This window comes from Candida tropicalis (genome assembly GCF_000006335.3).
Source record: "Candida tropicalis MYA-3404 genomic scaffold supercont3.1, whole genome shotgun sequence".
Taxonomy (NCBI): domain Eukaryota; kingdom Fungi; phylum Ascomycota; class Pichiomycetes; order Serinales; family Debaryomycetaceae; genus Candida; species Candida tropicalis.
In genome coordinates, this window is record NW_003020038.1 from 800,949 (window position 1) to 824,918 (window position 23,970).

The window sequence follows — 23,970 nt, forward strand, 5'->3', positions numbered from 1 at the left end:
TGATCTATTCGTCTATTTTTATGACAGAGATCGCAGCGAAATATCGGATCATATAGTGAAGAAGTGAAAAAAAAAAAATAAAAAAATAGTGAGAAATATAGAATATACGACAGGGACGCGCCCTAGTAGCACGCGATTGGTCTATCATTACTACCAATTGCAATTTCTGTAATGGTTTATATTATCTATATAGCAGTGTCCTATATTACTTTTTTCTAGTACTACGTCTTACTTTAGATTCATTCGAAATTCTGCTAGATCTCCTTGTAACTGGCTTCAGTTCTTCTTGTTCAACAGTATCAGGGTGATCATCAGATCGTTCATTATCGTGACTATGGGTTTCGGATCTTGTTCTTCTACGTGTCTTTGGAGGTGGTTGTGGTGATACGGATCCAGCTGGTGCACGTCTCTTTCTTGTTGATGCTGGGGTTGGTTTTTCTTCAAATTTCACAGTCAGCCTTGTTCTTTTCTTGGTAGCAGGGGGTGGTGTTCGAAGTTTCTCCTCTGCTGCTTTTGATTTTCTACCTCTTGTACGTTTAGGCACTGGAACAGGTTCTGGCGTCTCTTCTTCCTCCTCTTCTTCCTCTCCATCGTCATTGTCTTCATCATCATCATCATCATCTTCCTCGCCATCTTCTTCTTCGTCTTCTTCCTCTTCCTCTTCCTCATTCTCTCCATCATTCTCTCCATCACCCTCTTCCTCATCTTCTTCTCCATCGACTTCCTCTTTCTCCTTTTCATCGTTATTTTTCTTTTCCTTTTCTTCTTCTTTCTCGTTATCACCTTCTCTCTCATTTTCTTTCACAACCTCCAGCTCTTCTGCTTCATCTGACAGTACTTCCTTATCTTCATTTCCATTCTCTTTATCGTCTTCCTTCTCGTTTGCTTCTTTTGTTTCATCAGTTACCAGTTCAACATTCTCTGACAGAGCATTGGTCTTCTCAGTCAGATCATCCTTTGGCGATTCTTCTTTTTCTTCATCCTCCATCTCATCCTTTTCTCCCGGAGTTTCTGTTTTTAAATCATCAGAATTATCTTGATTCAGACTTGCTTTTACTTCTTCTGCTAAACTTTCCCCATCCTTCTCTATTTCCTCTACTTTATCACTGTCATCTGTATTGTCAGATTTGACATTATCTTTTGCTCCCTTTCGTGATCCACGAGGTGTCTTAGTAGTGTCTCTTACACTTCTTGTTTTTCGTTGACTTGGTTCAGGAGTAGTTGATTTCCTCGATGAAGGTGTTGCTGATGATGCTGAAACTTCTTTAGTTTTCTCGGAAACTTCTGAGTCATTTGAGTCTTCTTCTTCTTCTTCTTCTTCCTCTTCCTCTTCCTCTTCCTCCTCTTCCTCTTCCTCCTCTTCCTCTTCCTTGTCCTCTTTTATTTTCACCTCTTCTTGTTTCTTAGTGGTTGTGCTACTTTCTTCACCACTGCTAGTACTACCACTCAGTAATTCTTCAATTTGATCAATTCTTGACAAATTGTATAGTGATCCCAATTTCTGCCATATATCCTTTTCAGTAAATGGTTTTTCTTCAGGCGTTAATGATTCGTTTACCTTATTTATTATCATTTTAATGTTTTCCTGTTTCTTATGACCCGCAGGTTTATAATCACAAACTAGACTAAAAAGCTGGATTTCATTTTCAATTGACCATTTACGGTCTAAAGGTGATGACAGTGGATTTTTTTCTGACGATGAATCTGACATCTTTATCAAATGTACCTAAAGTCTAAATGATTATAATACAATTCAACCTATGATAAATATCTGGACACTTAATATCCTATAGTTACGAGTTCTCTCCATCAATCCAATAGCAAAAACAACAAAGGGAAAAAAAAACATTGACGAAGAAGAAAATGTGCGAAACCAAATACGCAGAACAAAAGAGAGACAGAGAGAGGAAGAAAAAAATCCAAACCGCTGAGAGGGAATGAAAAGAGAGAAGAAAAATTTTCAAATCGTCCTAGTGAAATCGTTCATATTGATACAACAGGAAAACCTCTACTGTTATAATACTCGACCATGCCTAGAAAAGTAGACAAGCTCCGTCATATGACGAGAGGGAATATTACCATGTCCATGAACAAGTTGAACTTGTTTAATGTTTACAGAAAGGATCCTTTACTGTATTTTGGTAAAACATTATACCAACAAAAATGGGCCGCCAAAAGTGAAACAAGAAAGTACCATGGGGAACATCTTAGAGAAAAACACTTCAAGAATGTATTATTCGACAAGGATTTGAAAACATACTCCCAATTAGATGCATCCTTAAAAGGTCGTGATGTTGCTCCTACTCCAATCACTTTGCAAACATTCGGTACCTTGGAAAAGAGATTAGAAGTTGCTTTGTTTAGAAGTATGTTTGCCAGTTCCCTTAGACAAGCAAGGCAATTTATTCTTGGTGGATTTGTCAAAGTTAATGGAGTCGTCATGAAATATCCTTCTTTCCCATTACAAAGTGGGGATGTGTTCAGCGTTGATCCAGAAAAAGTTTTATATGCCTTGGGTAAAGACAAGCCAAGTCTAGAAAAAGCATTGAGTGTCGACAGAAAACAAATCAAGTCCTGGAACCATTATGTCTATGAAGCTAAGAAGAACCCAGAAAAAATTTGGAATTTGAAACAAAAGCAGCCAGAATCATTGGATACTTTGAGACAAGCCGAAGCTTCTGAACAACATAAAAGCTCCGTTAATAGTGCTAAGAAGTTGATGAAGATACAACAAGATCAAGTCACCAGAGAATCTATTTTGTCTGATATTTTGAAATTGGGTAATGCTGCAGGAGCTGCTGTTTCTGAAGAGACTTTCAACAAGTACGGTAAAATTCCAAGTGCCAAATGTTTACAAATTTACCAAGGTTTGGTTGAAAAGAAACACCCATTGATCAGTGAACCTTCAGAAGAAAACATTAGCAAATTGTTTGCTAAAGACAATGAAAGATCCCCAGAAGAAAAAGCTGCTGGTAGATTAATTATTGCTACCTTACGTGAATTACAAAAAAGTGAATGGGAAAGAATTCGTGTTGAATTTGAAAGCCTTGAAGATGGTGTTGGAAACAAGTTCTTTGAATCATCATTTGCTGAAAAATTAAAGCCAGCCACAAAATTAAACAAAGAAGCTATTTTGGAAGACGAATCCAAGGCCAAGGTTACTTTGCCATGGCAAAACCATCTTTTCGGAAGAAAAGACCCTTCAAGATCATACTTCACTCCATGGAAACCAAGAGCTTTCTTGGGTGCATTTGCTATTTTGCCTTCTCACATAGAAATCTCATTTGATACATGTCACGCTATTTACTTAAGAGACCCAATTGCTAGACCTGGCCATTCTGAAGTAATCTCTCCATTCCCAGACCATGTTCATGAAAGAGCTTACATGTACTATGTCAGAAAAGGTAAGGCTTAGACGCTCTCGTGCTTTATATTTTTGTCATTTTTGTACATAGTTATTAAGAGATCTATTCATATATATATATATATAAACATTTGTAAATACACAACATTAAACGGTTTAATCTATATTTATGTGGGGGAGGGGGGATAGATAGTCATTCGTAAAAGTAGAAGGAAACCCTACGAGGAAAAAGAAAAAAAATAAATATCCTAAAGAAAAAGTGAAAAATTCATTTCAGGGTGGATCACATTATCGTCTACTTACCTCGGAATAACCAATGACAAGGATTACATCAAAGCTTATACGGCAAGCAAGGAAGATATCACCATTGTTACCCCCATTACTACCAGCAAACAGAACCATTGAGCGAGCTGTAATGGAATTGAAATGGATTAAGAATGAATTACCTCCCTACGAATGGGCCAATGCTGTTCTTCAACGTCAAAAGCTTGTGCCATTACAATATATTCTTAAATCCCAGCCTTTTGGAGAATTGAGTATCATATGTAGAGAAGGGGTATTAATTCCACGGTGGGAAACTGAGGAATGGTGTATAAAGTTGATACACGCATTGAAGCAAATCCCAAAACAAGATGAACTTCTGATATTGGATGTATGTACTGGAACTGGGTGCATTCCTTTGTTAATGGCACACGAGTTACGGGAATATGCACCACAAATTCATGGATTTGATGTATCTGGAAAAGCGTATGAGCTAGCGATTGAAAACTTGGAAGCGTATAAGAAAAAGTATCCTCACAATAAGGTTACTCTCAACTATCACTTGGGCGATGTCTTTGATGCAGAAATCATCAGCAAGTTAAGTATTCCAAGAATAGATTTGATCACTTCAAACCCTCCATACATTCCAATGGAAGACTATGTCCGATCAGCAAGACAGGATGGAGTTGAAAAGTCCGTTAGATTGTATGAACCCAAACTAGCATTAGTTGGGGATGGTGAATTTTATTATGCGTTACTACAAAACATCGTCATACAATCCGCCGCAGAAGGTTTTATATTTGAAGTTGGATATAAAGATCAAGCTGATTTTGTAAACACCGAAGTCCAAAAGAACCTCAACTCATGGAAAGTCGGAATCATGAAAGATGGTGCTCTGAAAGTAAGGTGTGTTCTTGGCTGGAAGGAAGACGGTAAGTTTGATATTTTCAACAAGCTATGCGATTATATCTATGACAAGTAATGTATTTATTTATATGTAATGACGACGAAATATACATGGAAACTTTCTAAGTACTTACAATTTCTGGCGTGGTTTCAGCTGGAGTATCTTGAATACTTTCAGATTCGACTTCTGGAGTTTCGTCACCCTCAACAGTAGAAGTTTCAGTCTTTCTTCTTTTGGCAAACCCTTTACCAACAGCAGTAATTTCATGATGAGGTATAACTCTAGTACCCCACAAGATGTAACCACCGCCACCTCTATTTGACATAACTGGATGCATTCTTCCTGGAATGGTTTGATATGGTCTTACCCTGGTTTCATAGATAGCTGGTGCTAATACTCTCTTATCTGGCCCAAGATGTTGTTGGATTTCCAATAAGGTTTCTTTGTATTGGTTATAAATAACAACAGGTCTGGAACCACCAATCTTTGGAAGAACATGGTCCAAAATTCCTGGAATATGTAAAGTGGAAACTGTTATTAAAGCATCAAAATTACCGTTTACAACCATATCAATAACTCCGTTGATTTGCAATGCACGCTCACGACGTTTAAAATACTGAGGTTTATTTTTAACAGCTTTAAGTTCTTCTTCAGTCATATCTGTCCATTGAATTCTTTCATTTTCCGGCTCAAGGAATTGCAACCAGTTGATATTCTTGATGACTTTAGATTCGGTTTCATCACTGTAATCAGCATATTTCAAGGAGATCAAGTTTGGATGTTCATTTTCATGGATAGAAACAATAGTACCCTCACAATTCATTCTTTCCATCATGGCATAAGTCAAAATCCCACCAGTTTCATCGATAACAAGATATTTACCACCTGGTCTCACATTAGCATATGTCAAAATTAAGCCTAAACTTTCAATGCTAAGATCCAATACTTTAGATAAATCTTTTTCAATGTAGTATTCTAACAACTCACTTCCACCGAGGTAATCAACTGTAAAACGTCTCAAAAATTTCTGTTGTTTTCTTTTCAAATATTTTTGTTGGGAGAATATGGTTTTTTTATCAAATCCTTCATGACCAGCAATAATTTTCTCAATAATTAGTTGACCAATACTGGATCCTGCTCCCAGTTTCTTTAACTCATCAATATCAGATTTTGATAACTTTTGAATCTTCCCACCAATGTCAATAATGTTTTGATTATTCTCCGCACTATTACTAAAAATCTTTGTTAATTCTTGACGCTGAGTACTTTCATCTGAATCTTGCAAATCCAAAGTTGAAATACTTTTAATTGGTTTCACTTTTTGATCTTCCAATATTTCAAAAGAAGTACCTAATGGGTATCCCAAGATATTTGACACCTCGAATTGTCCAAATTTTCCTAAACCTATGACCCCTGTATCTTGTAAATGTACTATTCTTAAACCTTCTGATGGTAGACGAATCAACACATGTTGACCTGACTGAATGATTGATTTACTTTTCTTGAATTCAGTGCTTGACATTATCTAGCAAAATTCTTAATGTATGGTGAAGACCAATGAGCGGATCGATAGTGTGCAATTTTTTTTGATTTTTTTTTTTTTTTTTCACCAAAGTACGCATCGTAATCTCATCGCTTGGATTTTTTTTTTTTCTTTCATCTAATTATTGGAAAATTTTGTATTATCATAAAGGATTAACTTAATAATACATTATCGATCAACATGGGTAGAAGAGCCAAGAATAAGCAAGCAGCACCACCAAGTCTTGATGAATTTCAAGCTACTATGGGTCCTAAAAAGGATTCAAAAAGAAAGAGATCTACTGAAACAAAAAATGAATTACCTACTACTAAAAAAGTGAAACAAACTACTAATTCTAAACCGGAACAAGCATCAAAGTCTAAGAAATCTAAATCCAAATCCAAAAAACAAGAAAGTGACGACGAAGAAGAAGAAGATGCAGATTTACCTGAAGTAGATTTGGAAGAATTAGCATCAGCTAAGAAATCCCTTTTTGATGATTCCGACGATGATGATGAAGAAGAATTAAACGATGAGTTTGATGTTGAAAATGATGAATTTGATATTGATGGTGAAGATCTTGACTCTGATGAAGAAGATAGAGCAAGACCAATGTTCTCTGATGATGAAGATGAAGATTTAGAAAACTTGAATGCCCAAAACATGGAACTTTATTCTAAGAGACTTGATGAAGAAGAACAATTAGAAGCCGAAGAAGCTGAAAAGGAATTACTTGAAGGTGAAACCAAACAACCAAGAGCTAAAGTTTTACCAACTGCAGAAGAAGAAGAATTGATGGAACAAGGTCCTCAAGATGTTACCATGGTTAGAACTAGAATGCTTGAAATTGTTAAAGTATTGGAAAATTTCAAAGAATTGGCCGAAGAAGGTAAATCCAGAACAGACTACACTAATAGATTATTAAAAGATATCTGTGAATATTTTGGATATTCTGAATTCTTGGCTGAAAAGTTGTTCAACTTATTCTCCCCAGCTGAAGCCATGGAATTCTTTGAAGCCAATGAAATTGCCAGACCAGTCACAATAAGAACAAATACTTTAAAGACAAGAAGAAGAGATTTGGCTCAAGCTTTAGTCAATAAGGGTGTCAATTTACAACCAATCGGGTCATGGACTAAAGTTGGTTTGCAAATCTTTGATTCACAAGTTCCTATTGGTGCTACACCAGAATATTTGGCTGGTCATTATATCTTACAAGCTGCTTCATCTTTCTTGCCAGTCATGGCTTTGGAACCTCAAGAAAATGAACGTATATTGGATATGGCTGCTGCTCCAGGTGGTAAAACTACATATATTTCTGCTTTGATGAAGAATACAGGGTGTGTTTTCGCTAATGATGCCAATAAAGCACGTACCAAGTCCTTGATTGCAAATATTCATAGATTAGGATGTAAAAACACAATTGTGTGTAATTACGATGCTAGAGAATTCCCTAAAGTTATTGGTGGTTTTGATAGAGTTTTGTTGGATGCTCCATGTTCTGGTACTGGTGTTATTGCTAAAGATGCTTCTGTTAAGGTCAGTCGTACTGAAAAGGATTTCATGCAAATTCCTCATTTACAAAAGCAATTGTTATTATCAGCCATTGATTCTGTAGATGCAAACTCACCTACTGGTGGTGTTATAGTGTATTCTACTTGTTCAATTGCTGTCGATGAAAACGAAGCTGTTGTTGATTACGCTTTGAGAAAGAGACCAAATGTTAAATTGGTAGACACTGGTTTGACAATAGGTAAAGAAGGTTTTACCTCTTATCGTGGTAAACATTTCAACCCAAAGATTGCTTTAACTAGACGTTATTATCCTCACACTTACAATGTCGATGGTTTCTACGTAGCCAAGTTTAAGAAAATTGCTCCATCTCCACATGATGTTTCCAAAGCCGGTGCTAAAGAAAAGGAAAATGCTGCTAGAGCTGAAGCAGAAGAAGAAGGTATTATTCATGATGATTTCGCTGAGTTCAATAATGAAGAAGATGAAAAGTTCATTGAAAAATCCAAAAAGGACAACTTGAAAAAGAAAGGTATTAATCCTAATGCTGGAAAGAAGTAAGCTAGGTTGAAAACGTATAAACTTGTGTATCTGATTATTTTCATTAATACATAACATTATAAAAAGAGATTTGCTTATTGCAATGGTCAACAATGACCTATTTTAAAGAAACATTACCTAATCCATGCTCTTTAATATATTCAGCACCATACTCTTCGTAATCTTCCTTTGTAACGTATCCATTTTTGGAATCTTGTTCGTTATTGGCCCACTTGTACATACCATGCCATGAGTCTAATAATGGGTCTTTTGCAGTACGGACATTTATTGGTGCACCAATGGGAAGGAAACTTCTGAAATCTGTCTCTATTCTTTGTTGGAAACCAGGTAATGATGCCAACCCACCAGTCAAGAAAATGTCTTTCGCAACATCATAAGATTGGCCTCCAATAGTAAAATTTCCGTCTAATCTTCTTGTTAACAAATCTTTGGCAATTTCACTAATTCCGGCTTGATCCAATCCACCAATGCTTGGTTGGAATAGTATTTCCGGAACTCTAATTCTTTCGACATTCAAATGAATTTGATGGTTTTTACGAATCATTTCTGGATGTGACGCTATTTCATCGGGCAGTAATCCTTCAGCTTGCATGGCTATAGTGATATTTGGACGAGGACCATGAATAAACTTATGAAGCACCAGATTTTTCCAATCAAAAGTAGAAGCAGCTGCAAAAGTATCCTCATGGTGAAAATTAGGGTCATATTGCAACAACTCGTCTTCCAAAGATAAGATTTCGTTGTTTATTTTTTCCATATCTTCTTCAACAGATGCATTTGTGATTTCTCTGTACATGTTCCAATCATCGTCATTTGCACCAAATGTATCATTTGGATCATTATCTATAGTAGCATTGGCATTACGTCTTCTCTTTCTTGATTGACTCGAAGTGGACCCATTTTCATCATTGGCCAAGTCAGCAATATACTTCATACGTTGTTGAGCAGCAGCAGATTTTCTATCTTTAAATGATTCTAGCAATTTTTGTTTTTCCTTGTATTTGCTTATAGCTTCAGCCAATTGTAAACGCTTGGTAGTACACCAATCATCCAAGTCACGATCACGCCATTCTTGTTGCTCTCGTTCTGCCTTCAACTTAGCCTCCTCTTCTTGTCTTTTGATCTCTTTGTTACGTTCACGAGCTTCAAAATTAGCCTTGAGAAGTTTCTGCTTTCTTTTCTCCTTGACTTGATCTTCAGTCAATTGATCATCAGGAATATCAACTAATGGCCATGCCTTTGCAGGATCTATTTCTTCTTCTTCGGGATCGTCTTCACCTTGGTTGGCCCTCTTTAATGTTCTTTCTAACGATGTCATGTATTTTTTGAAATCATCTAAATCGTCAAACCCATTAGCAATTACTTTGGATTCGAATTCTTCGGATGATAATTCTGAATTATCTTCCTTGAATTTGGAGAAATAATCCCATTCCTCTTGTTTCTGTGCTAGTTTTTCTAATCTCTTCTCTTGTGCCTGTTTCTGTAATCTCTTACCTTGTTCCTTTCTTTTGGCAGCCTGTTCAGCCAATTCTTCGTCAGTTTTCTTTTTCTCATTTGTGACGGCAATCTCCACAGGTGCCTGTACAACCACATCTTTTGATTCCAAGATATCCATGTCTAATATGTGACTAACTTCTTGTTGGTAATCTTTCAGCACATAGCAATAATCCTTGAATAAATTTGTTGTATGGTTGCTATTCAATTTACTAGGAAAATATGGATATTTCAATGTCAACAATTTAGACAAATATTGTTGCAGTTGATCTCCACCCCAGTCAATTCTCTTTGCTTGTGACATGATTCCCTTGCCATTTAAAACTGGAATAATGCTAGTGGCTTGATTACCAGCACCAATAACCAATCCACTAGATTTTCCTGATGAGTTGGCATAATATGAAAATAATGAATCGATACCAAAACTCACTTTTGGTACCTGGTATGCTTCAAACAAAAGTTCATACATTGATTTACGTTGATTGTGGGTACAAGTTATTGGTTCTGTCATAATAATTGGATTGTTCAACTTCCCATTATCGCTTGTTACACCAAGATGTTCGAAGGAATAGTCCAACATGAATTCTATATAGTCCCAGTTTGTTATCAATGGACCATCAAACGGAGTCTTTATAGTTGAACGCAAAACAGAATCGGAATATACATCATTCCCCACGATTGTCAATGTTTTCAAAGCCTTTCTATCTCTATAACGGGATATCAATCCAGGAAAAATATTATTTGGTTCTGATGAATTGGTCAACCCTACTCTCCATGTTGAAGTTCCAAGATCTATTGCAATAGGTACGTGTGGCTGATAGTTGTTGTAGAATGGTTCTTGGTAGGATGTGTCTCCAAAATTTGCATCTTTGAGTAAGTGTATCTCTTGAGGTGGGAAGACCTCTTCTTCTGGTTTAACCTTAATTGGAGACATTCAGGTTTGCAAATGATGATTAATGAAGATACAATGAAAACAAGAGCTACTGATTTGTTTCCCAAAACTGAAAGACGGTTGAAAAAAAAAAGAGAGAGAGAAATTGAAAGGTTGAAACTACGAGGTCGTGTACTAATGGTGAACAAAGTGTTCATGGTTGTTAATTTCGGTTGTCCGTGTTTCAAACTCACCAGAGCGATTCTATTTTTTTTTTTGTTTGGAATCTGTTGTTCTACCGTTCTAAATTGATCTGGCAACAACAAACATTACAAACCAAAATGTCAACTGAAGAAAATCAATTCAATGTTCAGGGATATAATATTGTTACTATCTTGAAGAGATTAGAAGCAGCAACTTCACGTCTTGAAGATATTACTATTTTCCAAGAAGAAGTCAACAAGAAGAAATTCGGTGTTGAACGTATTGGAGCTAAGGCCGCTGAACAGGCTATTATTCCACCTGAAGGTACCGATTCAACTGCAAAGAGTGTTCCTACAGATTCTGATTCTAAATCAGTTGCTGCTGGTGGTGGTGGTGCCGCAGTTCCTGCTCCAGTTTCAACTCCATCAGACGAAACTATCTTGAAAACACTTGCTGAATTTGTTGAGACCTCCAAGAAAGTGGATGATTCTACTGGAAAAGCTGCTCAATTGTTTAAAGATACTTTTGATGAAGTCAGCAATGCAATTGCAAAGGCTGATGCCAGTACCAAAGAGGCGTTGACTAACATTTTGAAGGAAAAGATTCTGAAGATTTTTGAATTGAAAGAAGCTACTAGATCTAACTATTTAAACGCTCTTGGAGAAGCTTCAAATGTTATTATTTGGGTGTTTACCGACGAACCAATTCAATATGTTGTCGACATTAAAGACACTGCCGTCTATTGGACCAATAAGGTTATCAAAGAAAACAAACCATGGGTCCAACAACTTTTATCTATCTTTGAAAGTTTGAAAACTTATGTGAAAGACTCTTATGCTAAAGGTGGTCCATTTTCTGAAGCTTATGCCGCTGCCAATCCTACTCCAGCTCCAGCAAAATCTGCTCCTACTGGTGGTTCTGCCCCACCTCCACCACCTCCTCCTCCACCAGCCTCAGTCTTTGAAGCTACTCCAGCTACTCCTTCCCCAGCTGCTCCATCTCCAGCTGCCTTGTTTCAAGAAATTAACCAAGGTAGTGCTATCACTAGTGGTTTGAAGAAAGTCTCACCTTCGGAAATGACACACAAGAATCCTGAATTGAGAAAACAAGTTCCTCGTCCACCAAAGAAACCAAGCAGTTTATCAGGTTCCAATAGTGGTGCTTCTTCTACTGCTTCTGGAACTACTACTGCACAACCACCAAAAACACCTAAGAAGGAATTGGTTGACAACAAGTGGCAAATCTTGAACTATAGTCATGCAGACTCAATTATCACTATTGATGTTGAACCTCAACAATCAGTTTTCATCTCCAACTGTGATACTGTCACTATTCAATTGAAAGGCAAGGCTAATAACGTCTTTCTTTCAAACAATAAGAATGTCAGTCTTGTTATTGATTCATTAATTTCTGGTGTTGATGTTGTGAAAGCAGTTAAATTTGGTATTCAAGTTCTTGGATTGGTTCCAACCATCAACATTGACAAATCCGATGAAGGTACCATTTACTTATCTAAAGAGAGTGTTGATCATGACTGTCAAATTGTTACAAGTAGTACCACTGCTTTGAATATTAACGTTCCAACGGGTGACAACGATTACAATGAATTAGCTATCCCAGAACAAATCTTAAACAGAATCGTTGATGGCAAATTGGTCAGTGAAATTGTTGAACATGCTGGTTAATGGGAACTATGACAATGCGCACTCTCGATAGATCCACATTATCTCTCAAGGATTTGGAACTTTCTAGTAGTTGCAAAAATTAAGAAAAGCATACAAAAAATATTTTTTTTTTCTAGAACCTTCCATTATTACTGATTTTTAAGAACGTGCACCAATAACAGAACGATTCAATATACACATTTTTATTCATTTACAGTGAGTAATGCCTCTAGGAAAACTTATCAGCCTATGTAGTAGTATTAGCACTACTTTTTAAAAACTAGTAAAACATTCCAGTGGAGATATCAAGCAATCTTTATACCAGCAAAAAAAAAAATTAGGTACTGCATAGTATCGGTATGATTACCAGTATTAGTAAAATCGCGAGAAGACTGGACAGAAAAAATAAAAAAAAAAAGAAAGCAAAAAAAAAATATATAAAATTCAAAAGGAACTAGAAAAATTTTCTCTTCATAATCCTCGTTGCCCAACCAAACAACTACTAAATCATGTCTACCAAGAACGAGTACTATACATTGTTGAATGTTGATCCTTCATGTTCTGAATCGGACTTAAAGAAGGCTTACAGAAAGGCTGCACTTAAATACCATCCAGATAAGAATCCTCTGGCTGAAGCTCACGAAAAATTCAAGAAAATCTCTCATGCATATGAAGTTTTAAGTGATCCTGAAAAGAGAAGTATTTATGATCAATATGGTGAAGAAGGTTTACAAGGTCAAGGTGGTCCAGGAATGAACGCCGATGATATTTTCAGTCAATTTTTCGGTGGCGGTTTCCATGGTGGTCCTCAACGTCCAGCTAGAGGCAAAGATATCAAACACTCCATCTCATGTTCTCTTGCTGATCTTTACAAAGGTAAATCTGTTAAACTTGCTTTGAATAAAACCGTTCTTTGTAAAGACTGTGATGGTCGTGGTGGTGCTGCTGGCAAAGTTCAAGAATGTCCAGATTGTCATGGTACTGGTATGAAATTTGTAACTAAACAAATGGGTCCTATGATTCAAAGATTCCAAACTGTTTGTGACAAATGTCAAGGTACTGGTGACTTGTGTGATCCAAAGGATCGTTGTAAGACCTGTAAAGGTGCCAAAACTCAATCTGAAAGAAAGATCTTGCAAGTCCATATTGAACCAGGTATGCGTGATGGCCAAAGAATTGTCTTTTCCGGTGAAGGTGATCAATCCCCAGGTGTTACTCCAGGTGATGTGATTTTCATTGTTGATGAAAAACGTGATCCTCAATTCCAAAGAAAGGGTAATGATTTGTTTATGGAATACGAAGTTGATTTAGCTACTGCATTGTGTGGTGGTACTATCTCACTCAAGGATATCTCTGGTGATTATGTCAAGATCACTGTCAAACCTGGTGAAATTATTTCTCCTGGTGAAGTTAAAGTTGTTGAAGGTCAAGGTATGCCAATTTATAGACAAAGTGGAAGAGGTAACTTGTTGTTGAAATTCACTGTCAAATTCCCAGAAAACAATTTCGCAAGTGAAGAAAAATTGAAGGAATTAGCCAACATCTTGCCTCCAAGAAAAGAAACTGAAATTCCAAAAGATGCTGAAATTGACGAATGTGAAATGGTTGACTACAATCCTGCTCAACACGAACAAAGTAGAAGAAGAGGAGATGCTTATGACTCAGATGATGAAGGTCAAGGTGGTGGTCCAGGTGTTCAATGTGCCTCTCAATAATTTCATTTTCTTCTGTCAGTGTATTTATGGGTTTTCTTTAGGTTTTAGATAAAGCTTACAATGCAATAATAAAAAAAAATAAATAAAAAAAAATTTAACTAAATTATAATAATAAGCTGCTATATAGAGAGAAAGAGAGAGAAATAGTTTTGCGATTTCTATTTGACTTTGGTTTAATATAGTTAAACGCGTGAATATTATCCTCGTGAATTCTATTAAATAGTAAAGTGTATTAAGTCATATCTATAAATTGTCTATAATAATATATTAATGTTGTTTTTTTGTTGTTGTTGTTGTTGTTGTTCTATAAATAAATGCTATTAAATTTTAGCTGGAGTTTCATCATCTTCAGCATCTGAATTAACTGCAGTTTGGTTAGGCAGGACATAGTTGACAAATTGTTGATGAGCATTGTATAAGACATAAAGTAAACAGAAATCGGTAAGGATACAAATACCAGCAATTAAAGTATAAGTACCACCTAAATTCATTTTGGCAATCATTTTATCTAAAACACCGGCACCTAAAGCAGATAACCAACATCTCATTAAATTAACACAACTTGCAGATGCCCCACCTTGTGTTGGATGGAAATCAACCAACATAGTTGTACAAATAGCCATCATCACAGAAGCGGAGAATGAAATCAAAATTGTTGAAATAATAATGGAAATGATATGTTGTTTATATTGGATACACCATCCAAAAACAATTAACCCAATAATCATAAAGATCAATGGAATAATGGTTAAAGTTAATCTGGTAGCAGCTAAGTTAAATGGAGGTCTTTCATCTAATGGAACATCATCCATTTGTCTATCATATTGATTTTTTCTGTATTTATAGTACCAATTCAAAGCACGGCCGATTAAGATTGAACCAACGAAACAAGCAAGACCTTGAGGTAAGTAAATTAAACCAACATGCATGACTGAGTAATTATATTTCTCTGATTCTAATTCAGTTGAAAGCGAAGTTAAAACCATTGTCCAAGCTGCAAAATGCATACCCAGGGGTAAGTTGACACAAAAGACATCTTTTTCAAAGAAAATTTTGAATGGACCCAAGATATCAAATGGACCTTTTGGTTGTAAAGTTGACACAGCATTGTTCATTCTTTTCTTGAAATGAGGAAGGTAAATCAATGGAGCTCTGTTGATGATGTTTTTTGGTACGATAGAACCGTTACCAACAATTCTTCTTGAGGTTTCGGCTAAAACAAAGAATGCAAATACAAAAGTAACAGCACCACCAATGCATAAAAAGATAAAAATGGCTCTCCAAGAGTCGAATCCAGCAATTAAAGCTGCACCAACTAAACCACCGATACCATTACCAACTAATTGTAAACCGGAGACGGCACCAACCATACCACCACGGTTAGCTGGAGTACAGATATCACCAGCAACACCAGAACTAATGGAAAATACAGGAGCAATACCAGCTGCTTGTACACAACGTAACAAAGCCAATAACCAGTAGACATTTGTTTGAGAAATAGCAATACAAGCAGCACAAAAGATGATGATACTTGCCAATATTACCGGACGACGACCAAAAGTATCAGCTAAATTTGATGATATTGTAGGAGCAATACCTTGAAATATTAAATAGCAAACAACTGAAATATTCAGCACTGAAGGAGTTATATGGAAATAATTTGTAACTGTAGGTAAAGCTGGGAAATAAATGGGACTTGAAATAGCACTCCAAAACCCAACCAAAGATAAAACAATAATCAATAGTAGTTTATCATGTGAATAAAAAATAGTATAAGGAGGTTCCCTTTCTGTATGTGATTCAATGGTCTTTAATTTTTTGGAGTTTATAACTTTGTCTATATCAAATTCTTCTTTATTAGGCATCTTAGTATGTTTCAAGGTTTATGTATATACAAGTGATTGAATAAATATAGAAATAAATAAATAAAAATAATGAAATACTGCAAAAAAAAATAATAACTACAAGTAGGGAAATTAAACAGGTATATATATTATTGCACCAAATGGGCAAATGGAACCATTATTGCTGTAGCTTTTAGTACTGAAATCTAGATCCTCAAGTTGATGGCTGTTAAAAGGGATGCGCTATGCAAAAATGAATAAAAAATAAAAAAAAAGAAATAAAATATGCAGCCTTGTCGCGATTTTTTCCGAAAAGTTTTTCCGAACTGTGTCTGGTGATACAACGCGAGAGATGAACAGTTTCAACAAGACAAGCAAGTATTTAATACGGAAGAGTTGCCTGGACTTCAAAGAGGTCAAATAGGGTTGGAGTTGATAGGTATGTGTTTTTTTGTTGTATGTAATTTCAACTTCTCCGAGTGGCAAATCTTGACGTGGTGTCAAGGGAGTTTGGTTCACTATCACGAGATCTTACACCGCGAAGTGCAACAACTTTCTTTTTCTTGAATTTGTTAATTATTTTTTTTTTTAGTCATATCGTATAGCGTTGCGTTACTCAAACAACTCACGCAATTATTTATTGCTTTCAAATACTGTTCTTACATGAATCATAAGCAAAAAATAGGAGAGATCATGACTAATAATCTGTATTGAATTCTTCCACTTGTGTGTTTCCCATGGGGATGACGAATAGTCTTATCACAAGCTGGTATAGCCTTATCTCTTTGGTATTCACAGAGTTTCTGAACAAAAGAACTAAAAAAGTACACCACAAAGACAAATTCAAGCTACAATATGTTACGTGTACATATTTTACAACTGGTAGTGAACAGCCAATTTGGTGACATTTGACATTCTTATTAGTAGACTGTGTTGGGTGTCTTGGTAGAACCCCCTTAGTTAAGTCTACTGATAAAAGATATCGGAAAGGAGGGGTAGATAAAGTGGGAAACTATTTGTGCATAAGAATGACCTTTATCTATAGGTAATAATTGCAACATCAAGTCCCAGATCGTTCCAGAAGTGGCGCAACCTTTTTTTAAAAAAAAAAAAAAATAAAAAGAGCTGGGCTTTTACCCAAATTTATTTTTTGTATACTTATCACTAGCGGCTACCGTATACATTGAATGTTTGAAAAATAATTAAGGAGAGAAAATTAACCAGTGGTGTGCGATGTCGGCGAGTTTATCGGCCCTTTGCTCGTTTAACATTTTTAGCTTTTATTGGTGCAAAGTTATCTGATTGCGAATATTCATTTCTTGTGAATATTTTTGTTGTCGTGGACTATATAACTAGATCTACGATTTAGTTTGATAATCTGGGGAAAAGAAGAATAAGAGTTGGATAAATGCATGTACTAAAGTTCACTATTCTACATGTATTCTTTTTACTTTTTTTTTTTGGCAAAATTTGATATACATTATGAAATAATCTATCTACTTGTTATATTTCTTCACGGGTGGATTTGAAGGCGTGGATATCATGAAATTTATAGTTGTTTGTTTTCTCTTTTTCTTTGGTGGTTGCTGAAGGAGTGGTAGCAGTTGTGGTTGTTTATATAATTGAGGAGGAGTAATTGGGTGTTCTTTATAAAGCGGCAACTCTGTTATTGGAGGTAGCTTTATCTTTTCTTGGTATTGATGATGGGGAGGTGATGGCAATTGTTGTGGTTGAGGAAGTTGCTGAAGTTGTTGCTGCAGTGGATTGGAAGGTACTGATTGTTGAGCATGCTGAATATAACTAGGCAGTACCTGAGGTTGGTTTTGTAATTGATTGAAATTTTGTAATTGTTCCTGGAGATTCAGTATCTTTTGATTTAGCAAAGCTTGCAAGTTTGTAATTTCGTTGATCTGCATTTCTATATCTTTCGGTATAGTATATTGATGATAGTGTGATTCATCGGGTGGAGTTTGACTCATACCGATACTAAATGATTGGTATAAGTATGAATTGCAAAAAAAAAAAAAATAAAAGAAGGTGCAAAAAAAGGAAATATTGGGAATCTCTTATAAAATGGAATGCGCCAGGCAAAAAAATAAAAAATTGTTCAATATAACAACCAACTGATTGATTCTTTCCAAACAACAAGAAAAACTGCATCTAAGAATATGTTGGTAAGCAAAAAGGGGGGATTTCATGTAATTTTTATACACTTGTAGAGTAAGGATAAGTCCATTGAATTCATATTCGTAAAAAGTAAAAAAACCAATGTACAAGAAAAATTAAAAGTTCATTTATGAACATTTCCTAATTGGGGAATGCGAATTTTCACGTTCATCAAAAAAGAAGTTGCGAAATACAAAATTATTACCCTTTAGAGGTAGATTACACAACAGTATAAATAGAAATGTCAAAGGGGAATTTTAATTTATTTTTATTATTACTATTATTATTATTATCAGTCCTACTTTATGTTTTTTAGTTACAAACCATTTCAGGTACATCCTGTGGTAATTTAGCACTAGTTCGTCTATAATGGGATTGTTGTTAATTGCAAGGAAAGTGTATCAGAACAAGAACGTAATAAGTATTTGTAGAATTCAACTTTTGAGATAGGAAATATCAATATTGTCACAAATGAATCAGCAAATGTGATATTATATTTTAGTATTTCATGTATATGCTTGACACTGTCTTTCTTTGTTCTGCAATGTTCTTTCATCTTTATTTGGGATTTAACGGTCTGCGGAAAGCTTGTTAATATCTATACTAAAATCATGTTTCTTTTTTTATTATTATTATTATTATTACCAAAAGCAATCTCTAGTTGAATCTATAGAAGCGTTTATATCTTCATCTCTTGTTCATTTTTCTAAGGATAATTCTAAAATCTTTGAATTATGAATATCCGTTTGAAACTTCACTCAGATATTATACCATCCGCTATCCATTGGGTTACAAAATCTAACTCCGATCCAGATATAGCAGAAATTACTCAATGTGGATATATAACTTACTTTCTTTGTTTATTTTGTTCACGATACATAAATAAATATGCATTGAACTGTTGCACATGAGCTCCAGGACAAAGATAAAAATGCACAACGAAACAATAATAATAATTTTTAATAATAGAACATGGCAAATACATAGTAAATAAGGAGAATGAAATTAGAGTCTGACCAAAAAGTCAATGACTTTTGTACCTACATTTTCTATTGCTACGTCTGCTGCATATGTATCCATGGGGAAAAAGGTGGTGATAATAATTCCGTTTCAAGGGGAGTTCATAAAGTAACATTCCCAACAAAAAAGTTGCACAACATAATTATTTGATATTTAGAGGCGCTTAATTAATAGTATCACCAATTATATCGTGGGGTTATGCGCCAGTCTATTGTTCAGTTAGGAGAAAGTTTAATCTTCTTTTTTTTATATATAATATTCTAGTTGTTGTATTTTTTAGATAAGCAACTTTTGATATTAAATTCAAGAACATCCCTCCATCAAATTAGCACAACCAGATAAAGGTGTGTCGTTGCATTAAGTTACTGATCTATAGTTGATAAGTCGGATTCATAAATTAAGAGATATAATAAAAGATTGTGATTCGTTGTGTGCAGTAACGCCTACTTTTTTAATTATTATTTTTTGATCCCATGTAGGCCGGGTCCCGATCCCGATCCCGGTCCCTGTCCTTCGCCCTGTCCAGTTCCAGTTGTAGTAAAAATTCGAATGAGCGCAGCGTACAACTAAAAGTGAAGAACCGCCGCAAATCTTAAAGGCAAAAGAAAAAACTCGCGCCGCAACAGAAACTGAGAAAAAAAAAATTAAAAAGAAGAAGAAAAAAAATGGAAAAAGAGAAAATCGATAATCATTATCTATTACTCAAACTTGGTAATTTAAGCAAAAACCACATAGACAAGTGGATATTACATTTCCAAACAAAACCCATAAGAAACGTACGATACATGACTATTGAAAGTGTTGATATCATACCAGAAGAGGTTGTTTTGGTTGCTCTTGGAGGCCCATCGTCATCTGGAAAGACAACAGTTGCTAAATCGCTAAAGCTCCTCTTGCCAAAGAATACTATGCTAATACATTTGGATGATTTTTACTTGACAGATTCAGAAATCCCAATAGACAAAGAAACAGGGTATCAAAATTGGGATTGTCCTGAAGCGATCAACTTTAACAAATTTATCAAATGTATTATTAATTTCAAGAATGGCATTGTTTCAGATATAAAGTCTATAGAACCAACTGAGGCAGATTTAAAATTGCTGGAATCTGACGAGTCAGAACTTCTCAACAAAATTACTGAAATGGGATATAAGTTTAAAAATAAAAAAATCGTTTTAGTTGATGGGTTTATGTTGTTTCACGATCCGGAGATAATTAACCTATTTGATGTAAAGTTATTTTTCCATGCCCCATTCGAAACTTTGAAGCAAAGAAGGGAATCAAGAAGTGGTTACACTACAACAGAAGGATTTTGGGTAGATCCTCCTGACTATTTTTCCAAAATTGTCTTACCTGCTTATGTCTCTAGTCATGAATATTTATTTACGAATAGAGACGTTGTGAACAATAAGGTTGATCAATCCTTGATTAAAAAGTATAATCTTGTGGATATGAATAATGATGATACAATCCCTCTCCGTGAATTGGTGGAGAAAGCCCTAACCTCTATCATAGAACGTTTATAGACATTTGTCCGTTATTATTAATTGCTATTTTACATTGCTATATTTTCTATTATTTTTTTTTGTAAATTATCTACCTATAACCTTTACTTCTTTGATTTTTTGGATTTTTTAATAGATTTCATTTCCTTTTCATAGATTTCAGTGGCACTTTCTCCTGATTTTCTCTTACCACTTTTTATACTAACAACACTTCCCTTTCCCTTGACTACTTTATCCATGGATTTTTCATCCCATTCACCATCATCAGCAATGGCATATTTGTCCAAATTAAGAGCATTGATTAATTCACGTTGTTTTTCTCTCATTTCTTTGATGGCTTCATCACCAGCTTCTTCCAAATCATCTTGTAATCTTTGTTCAACAGCTTCAACATCAATTTGTTCAGTACTCTTACCATCCATTTCATCAACACGTTCATCTTCTAATTCTGGCATACTTTCTTCAATGGCTTTACTTAAAACTTTTCTGAAATAAGTGGAGAATTTACGGATAATTTTAGCAAACATAGCCATGGCTTGGTTAGTTGGCAAGTTCAACTCCTTGGAAATTTGATCCATATCCTTGTGTTGTAAACCAATAGCAAGTAAAATAGCTGATTGGACAGATGACAAACTAACATCTTCACCGGTCTTCTTGGAGAAATATAATTGGGAAATTAATGGCAACATATCAACAATAACATGATAATCTAACAAATTATTGGCATATGAATCCAATCTCTTCAAATCAAATGGTGACAACAAGGCGTCTAATTGGTCTTTAGTCAATTTGGATTGAGATCCATTGTTTCCCTCACCTTGTTCAGTGGCTTCTATTATACTCAATGCTTGAGAGGCTTGGAATTTCTTAAATTCATACGACAATAAACTCAAGAATCTCTTGTGGAAATCTTTTGAAAATTCGTGTAACCATTTATCTTCTCTACCAGGTAAGACGTTGATAACAACTGAAGTATGTTCACCAGTTAAATCATTGGCAGTTTGTCTCAAGTAAACAGGAGTGAAACCAGCTTTCTTCCAAAATTTATGTAATTGTGAAGTGAAACCATAAGAAACACCCAAATAATCTAAATAATATGGAGCCTTTTCTGACAATTTCAATAACAATGGTGGCAAGGTTTTGACATCTCTTAATTTAATTTCGTCTTTCAATGAAGCTTTGGCCAATTCCTTGTCAGTGACCCTGGTAATTGTATGATCATTCAATTCATTGGATTCACTTATGTCGGTAAATTTACCCAGGTAATAATCTTGTAATAATTCCATTGCTCTGGAACCATATCCCATACCAGAGTATTCTGGGTTGGTAGCAATTCTAACAACTCTTGCACCTGATAACGAGGCAAATTCTTCATCTTGGAATTGTTGGGAAATTAACCATGGAATCAAATCACCACCAGCTCTTTGACCACGAGATAATGATTTTCTAACACTTTCTTTAGAAATTTCCCCCTCCAATGCCAATTGAATAACACATAATGGATCAGGAATTCTGTTGTCACCAGCTTCAATTGGTGGCAACAATACAAATAATTGATGTGCTGGAGCATCACTCATCAATTGTAAATCATTTGGAGAGTTTTTATAATGTGAGGCAACATACAATGCCATCATTTTTTGTAAAAATGCTTCAGAAACTGGGTGGTAGGAGAATAATGTATCTCTATTGACATAAAACAATTGACATTGAGATGGGTGTGGGGTACCTTTAGTAGCAAATTTGGCATTTTTGGCCAAAGTAACATCAAGACAAAGCAATTTGTTCAACCATTTTTCAACTGGATCTCCTGGAGCATATCTAATTGGTTCATCCAAGACAACTTCTTTCAAATTTCTAGTCAATGATCCAGAAACTTCACTTGATTTCTTGTCACGTGAAACAATAGTGGTATCGGATGGAGTAGTATTATTGGATTGTTGTCTCAATTGTTGAATCAATTTCAAGGACAATGATCTACCAGTACCTTCATACCCGTTAATAGTAGATGCCATAAAGATCAAGTAAGGACCCATTAATTTCTTGACAACTGGAAGTGGGATTGCAGCTGCTTCATCAATAATCAACAATTCAGCTTGACCTAAAACATGACTATCGTTAGGAGCAATATATTGGATAGTTTGACGATGTTCTCTTTTGACATCAACTCTGACAATAGCTTTATTGAATGATGGGTTGGTTGATTGAATAATGTCATAATCCATATGTTCAGTGTATCCCAAAGCATCAAATCCTTTAAAGATAAATTCAAAAAGGGTCTTCAAGTTCTCTGGGGATGGAGATGTGACAAAAATGTTTGAGTATCCGTGAGAAATAGCAGCAGCAATAGCAATACCCAAGGCAGCAGATTTACCACGACCTCTACCGGCAGTTAAAGTGACAGTACTTCTCAAGGTTTTTTCTGAAATGACATCAATAAATGTCAAGATAGCTTGTGCTTGATTAATTGTTTTTGACAAAGACACTAATGAACCAGCAGGTTGGACATCAGCAAGACTTTCTTTCAACTCTTTTAATTCCTTAGCATTAGGAGTCAATTCATCATCATCCTTTGGTGGTAATTGTTTCACATGTTTACCTCCAGATATTGGTAAAACATTTAATTCGTCATCAACGACTAAACAGTTTTCACAAGAACCCAAAGAAAGCAAGAATCTTTCATTAAATCTAGCAACAACATCATCATGAGCTTCAGTTCTATATCTTGAATGAATATCCATAGACATGGTATACAATTGTTTCAATGATGTCATGTTCTTTAACAAAATAACTACTAAACCACCACCTTCAACGGTTTCAATAGTACGAGCTAACAAATTAGGAGTAATGGCTTCAAAATCTTGTAAAATACACATCCCATAAGTATTACCCAAGATCTTTTCTGTTTCTTTATAATAGACATATCTAATGTGTTGATTAGAAATAAAAGCTTCAAAGGGATCTTGTTCATTAACTTCTCTAATACCACGTTTTATATCTTTCTTGATTTTAGCTTCACGCTTTTGTCTATGAGATGTAAATCCTAATAATTTCTTCTTATAGGCCCATAAAACTGATTTATTCATTTTCAAATCAGCACTCATCATCAAATAATGTAAATTTGGTAATTGATTACGAGCTTTATCACCAACAATGATAAAAAAGGAACGTTGTTTTTCTTGAACCCCATTACGTATCAACGCTGGGATACGTGCATCAATAGCCTTTTTACCCATGATTTGTTAATAGTATTATTCGTTGATTGATGAACTATTTAAAAATGGATTTTTCATTCCTAAATTTTTTTTTTTTTTTTTCTTTCTTGTGGGTTTATCTTCGTGGTACAAGCGATGAGTAGTTTTT

The 23,970-nt window shown here is 35.2% G+C and overlaps 12 protein-coding genes across 12 annotated transcripts; 6 read left to right on the plus strand and 6 right to left on the minus strand. All coding sequences in view use genetic code 12, as the record gives it.

Annotated features, from left to right (window-relative positions):
* Positions 1 to 205: 205 nt before the first annotated feature.
* On the minus strand, positions 206 to 1,711 carry EAF7 (Eaf7p; the record flags this gene model as incomplete). The annotated part of the gene is made up of 1 exon (XM_002545550.1): positions 206 to 1,711. The coding sequence occupies one exon, from the start codon at positions 1,709 to 1,711 to the stop codon at positions 206 to 208; it is 1,506 nt and encodes a 501-aa protein (XP_002545596.1).
* A 318-nt stretch (positions 1,712 to 2,029) lies between these two features.
* CTRG_00378 (mitochondrial 37S ribosomal protein uS4m) lies at positions 2,030 to 3,415 on the plus strand (the record flags this gene model as incomplete). Its single annotated transcript, XM_002545551.1, has 1 exon — positions 2,030 to 3,415. One exon carries the CDS (start codon positions 2,030 to 2,032, stop codon positions 3,413 to 3,415), a length of 1,386 nt encoding a protein of 461 aa, XP_002545597.1.
* A 265-nt stretch (positions 3,416 to 3,680) lies between these two features.
* On the plus strand, positions 3,681 to 4,607 carry CTRG_00379 (S-adenosylmethionine-dependent methyltransferase; the record flags this gene model as incomplete). The annotated part of the gene is made up of 1 exon (XM_002545552.1): positions 3,681 to 4,607. One exon carries the CDS (start codon positions 3,681 to 3,683, stop codon positions 4,605 to 4,607), a length of 927 nt encoding a protein of 308 aa, XP_002545598.1.
* A 46-nt stretch (positions 4,608 to 4,653) lies between these two features.
* On the minus strand, positions 4,654 to 6,054 carry CTRG_00380 (tRNA 1-methyladenosine methyltransferase subunit; the record flags this gene model as incomplete). Its single annotated transcript, XM_002545553.1, has 1 exon — positions 4,654 to 6,054. One exon carries the CDS (start codon positions 6,052 to 6,054, stop codon positions 4,654 to 4,656), a length of 1,401 nt encoding a protein of 466 aa, XP_002545599.1.
* Positions 6,055 to 6,255: 201 nt separating this feature from the next.
* On the plus strand, positions 6,256 to 8,127 carry CTRG_00381 (rRNA (cytosine-C5-)-methyltransferase; the record flags this gene model as incomplete). The annotated part of the gene is made up of 1 exon (XM_002545554.1): positions 6,256 to 8,127. The coding sequence occupies one exon, from the start codon at positions 6,256 to 6,258 to the stop codon at positions 8,125 to 8,127; it is 1,872 nt and encodes a 623-aa protein (XP_002545600.1).
* Positions 8,128 to 8,224: 97 nt separating this feature from the next.
* On the minus strand, positions 8,225 to 10,555 carry CTRG_00382 (uncharacterized protein; the record flags this gene model as incomplete). The annotated part of the gene is made up of 1 exon (XM_002545555.1): positions 8,225 to 10,555. One exon carries the CDS (start codon positions 10,553 to 10,555, stop codon positions 8,225 to 8,227), a length of 2,331 nt encoding a protein of 776 aa, XP_002545601.1.
* Positions 10,556 to 10,833: 278 nt separating this feature from the next.
* SRV2 (adenylate cyclase-binding protein) lies at positions 10,834 to 12,381 on the plus strand (the record flags this gene model as incomplete). Its single annotated transcript, XM_002545556.1, has 1 exon — positions 10,834 to 12,381. The coding sequence occupies one exon, from the start codon at positions 10,834 to 10,836 to the stop codon at positions 12,379 to 12,381; it is 1,548 nt and encodes a 515-aa protein (XP_002545602.1).
* A 488-nt stretch (positions 12,382 to 12,869) lies between these two features.
* Positions 12,870 to 14,075, plus strand: YDJ1 (type I HSP40 co-chaperone; the record flags this gene model as incomplete). The annotated part of the gene is made up of 1 exon (XM_002545557.1): positions 12,870 to 14,075. The coding sequence occupies one exon, from the start codon at positions 12,870 to 12,872 to the stop codon at positions 14,073 to 14,075; it is 1,206 nt and encodes a 401-aa protein (XP_002545603.1).
* A 320-nt stretch (positions 14,076 to 14,395) lies between these two features.
* On the minus strand, positions 14,396 to 15,940 carry QDR1 (multidrug transporter; the record flags this gene model as incomplete). Its single annotated transcript, XM_002545558.1, has 1 exon — positions 14,396 to 15,940. One exon carries the CDS (start codon positions 15,938 to 15,940, stop codon positions 14,396 to 14,398), a length of 1,545 nt encoding a protein of 514 aa, XP_002545604.1.
* Positions 15,941 to 17,415: 1,475 nt separating this feature from the next.
* Positions 17,416 to 17,898, minus strand: CTRG_00386 (uncharacterized protein; the record flags this gene model as incomplete). Its single annotated transcript, XM_002545559.1, has 1 exon — positions 17,416 to 17,898. The coding sequence occupies one exon, from the start codon at positions 17,896 to 17,898 to the stop codon at positions 17,416 to 17,418; it is 483 nt and encodes a 160-aa protein (XP_002545605.1).
* Positions 17,899 to 19,770: 1,872 nt separating this feature from the next.
* Positions 19,771 to 20,631, plus strand: CTRG_00387 (ribosylnicotinamide kinase; the record flags this gene model as incomplete). Its single annotated transcript, XM_002545560.1, has 1 exon — positions 19,771 to 20,631. One exon carries the CDS (start codon positions 19,771 to 19,773, stop codon positions 20,629 to 20,631), a length of 861 nt encoding a protein of 286 aa, XP_002545606.1.
* An 83-nt stretch (positions 20,632 to 20,714) lies between these two features.
* On the minus strand, positions 20,715 to 23,843 carry CTRG_00388 (ribosome biosynthesis protein; the record flags this gene model as incomplete). Its single annotated transcript, XM_002545561.1, has 1 exon — positions 20,715 to 23,843. One exon carries the CDS (start codon positions 23,841 to 23,843, stop codon positions 20,715 to 20,717), a length of 3,129 nt encoding a protein of 1,042 aa, XP_002545607.1.
* Positions 23,844 to 23,970: the final 127 nt, after the last annotated feature.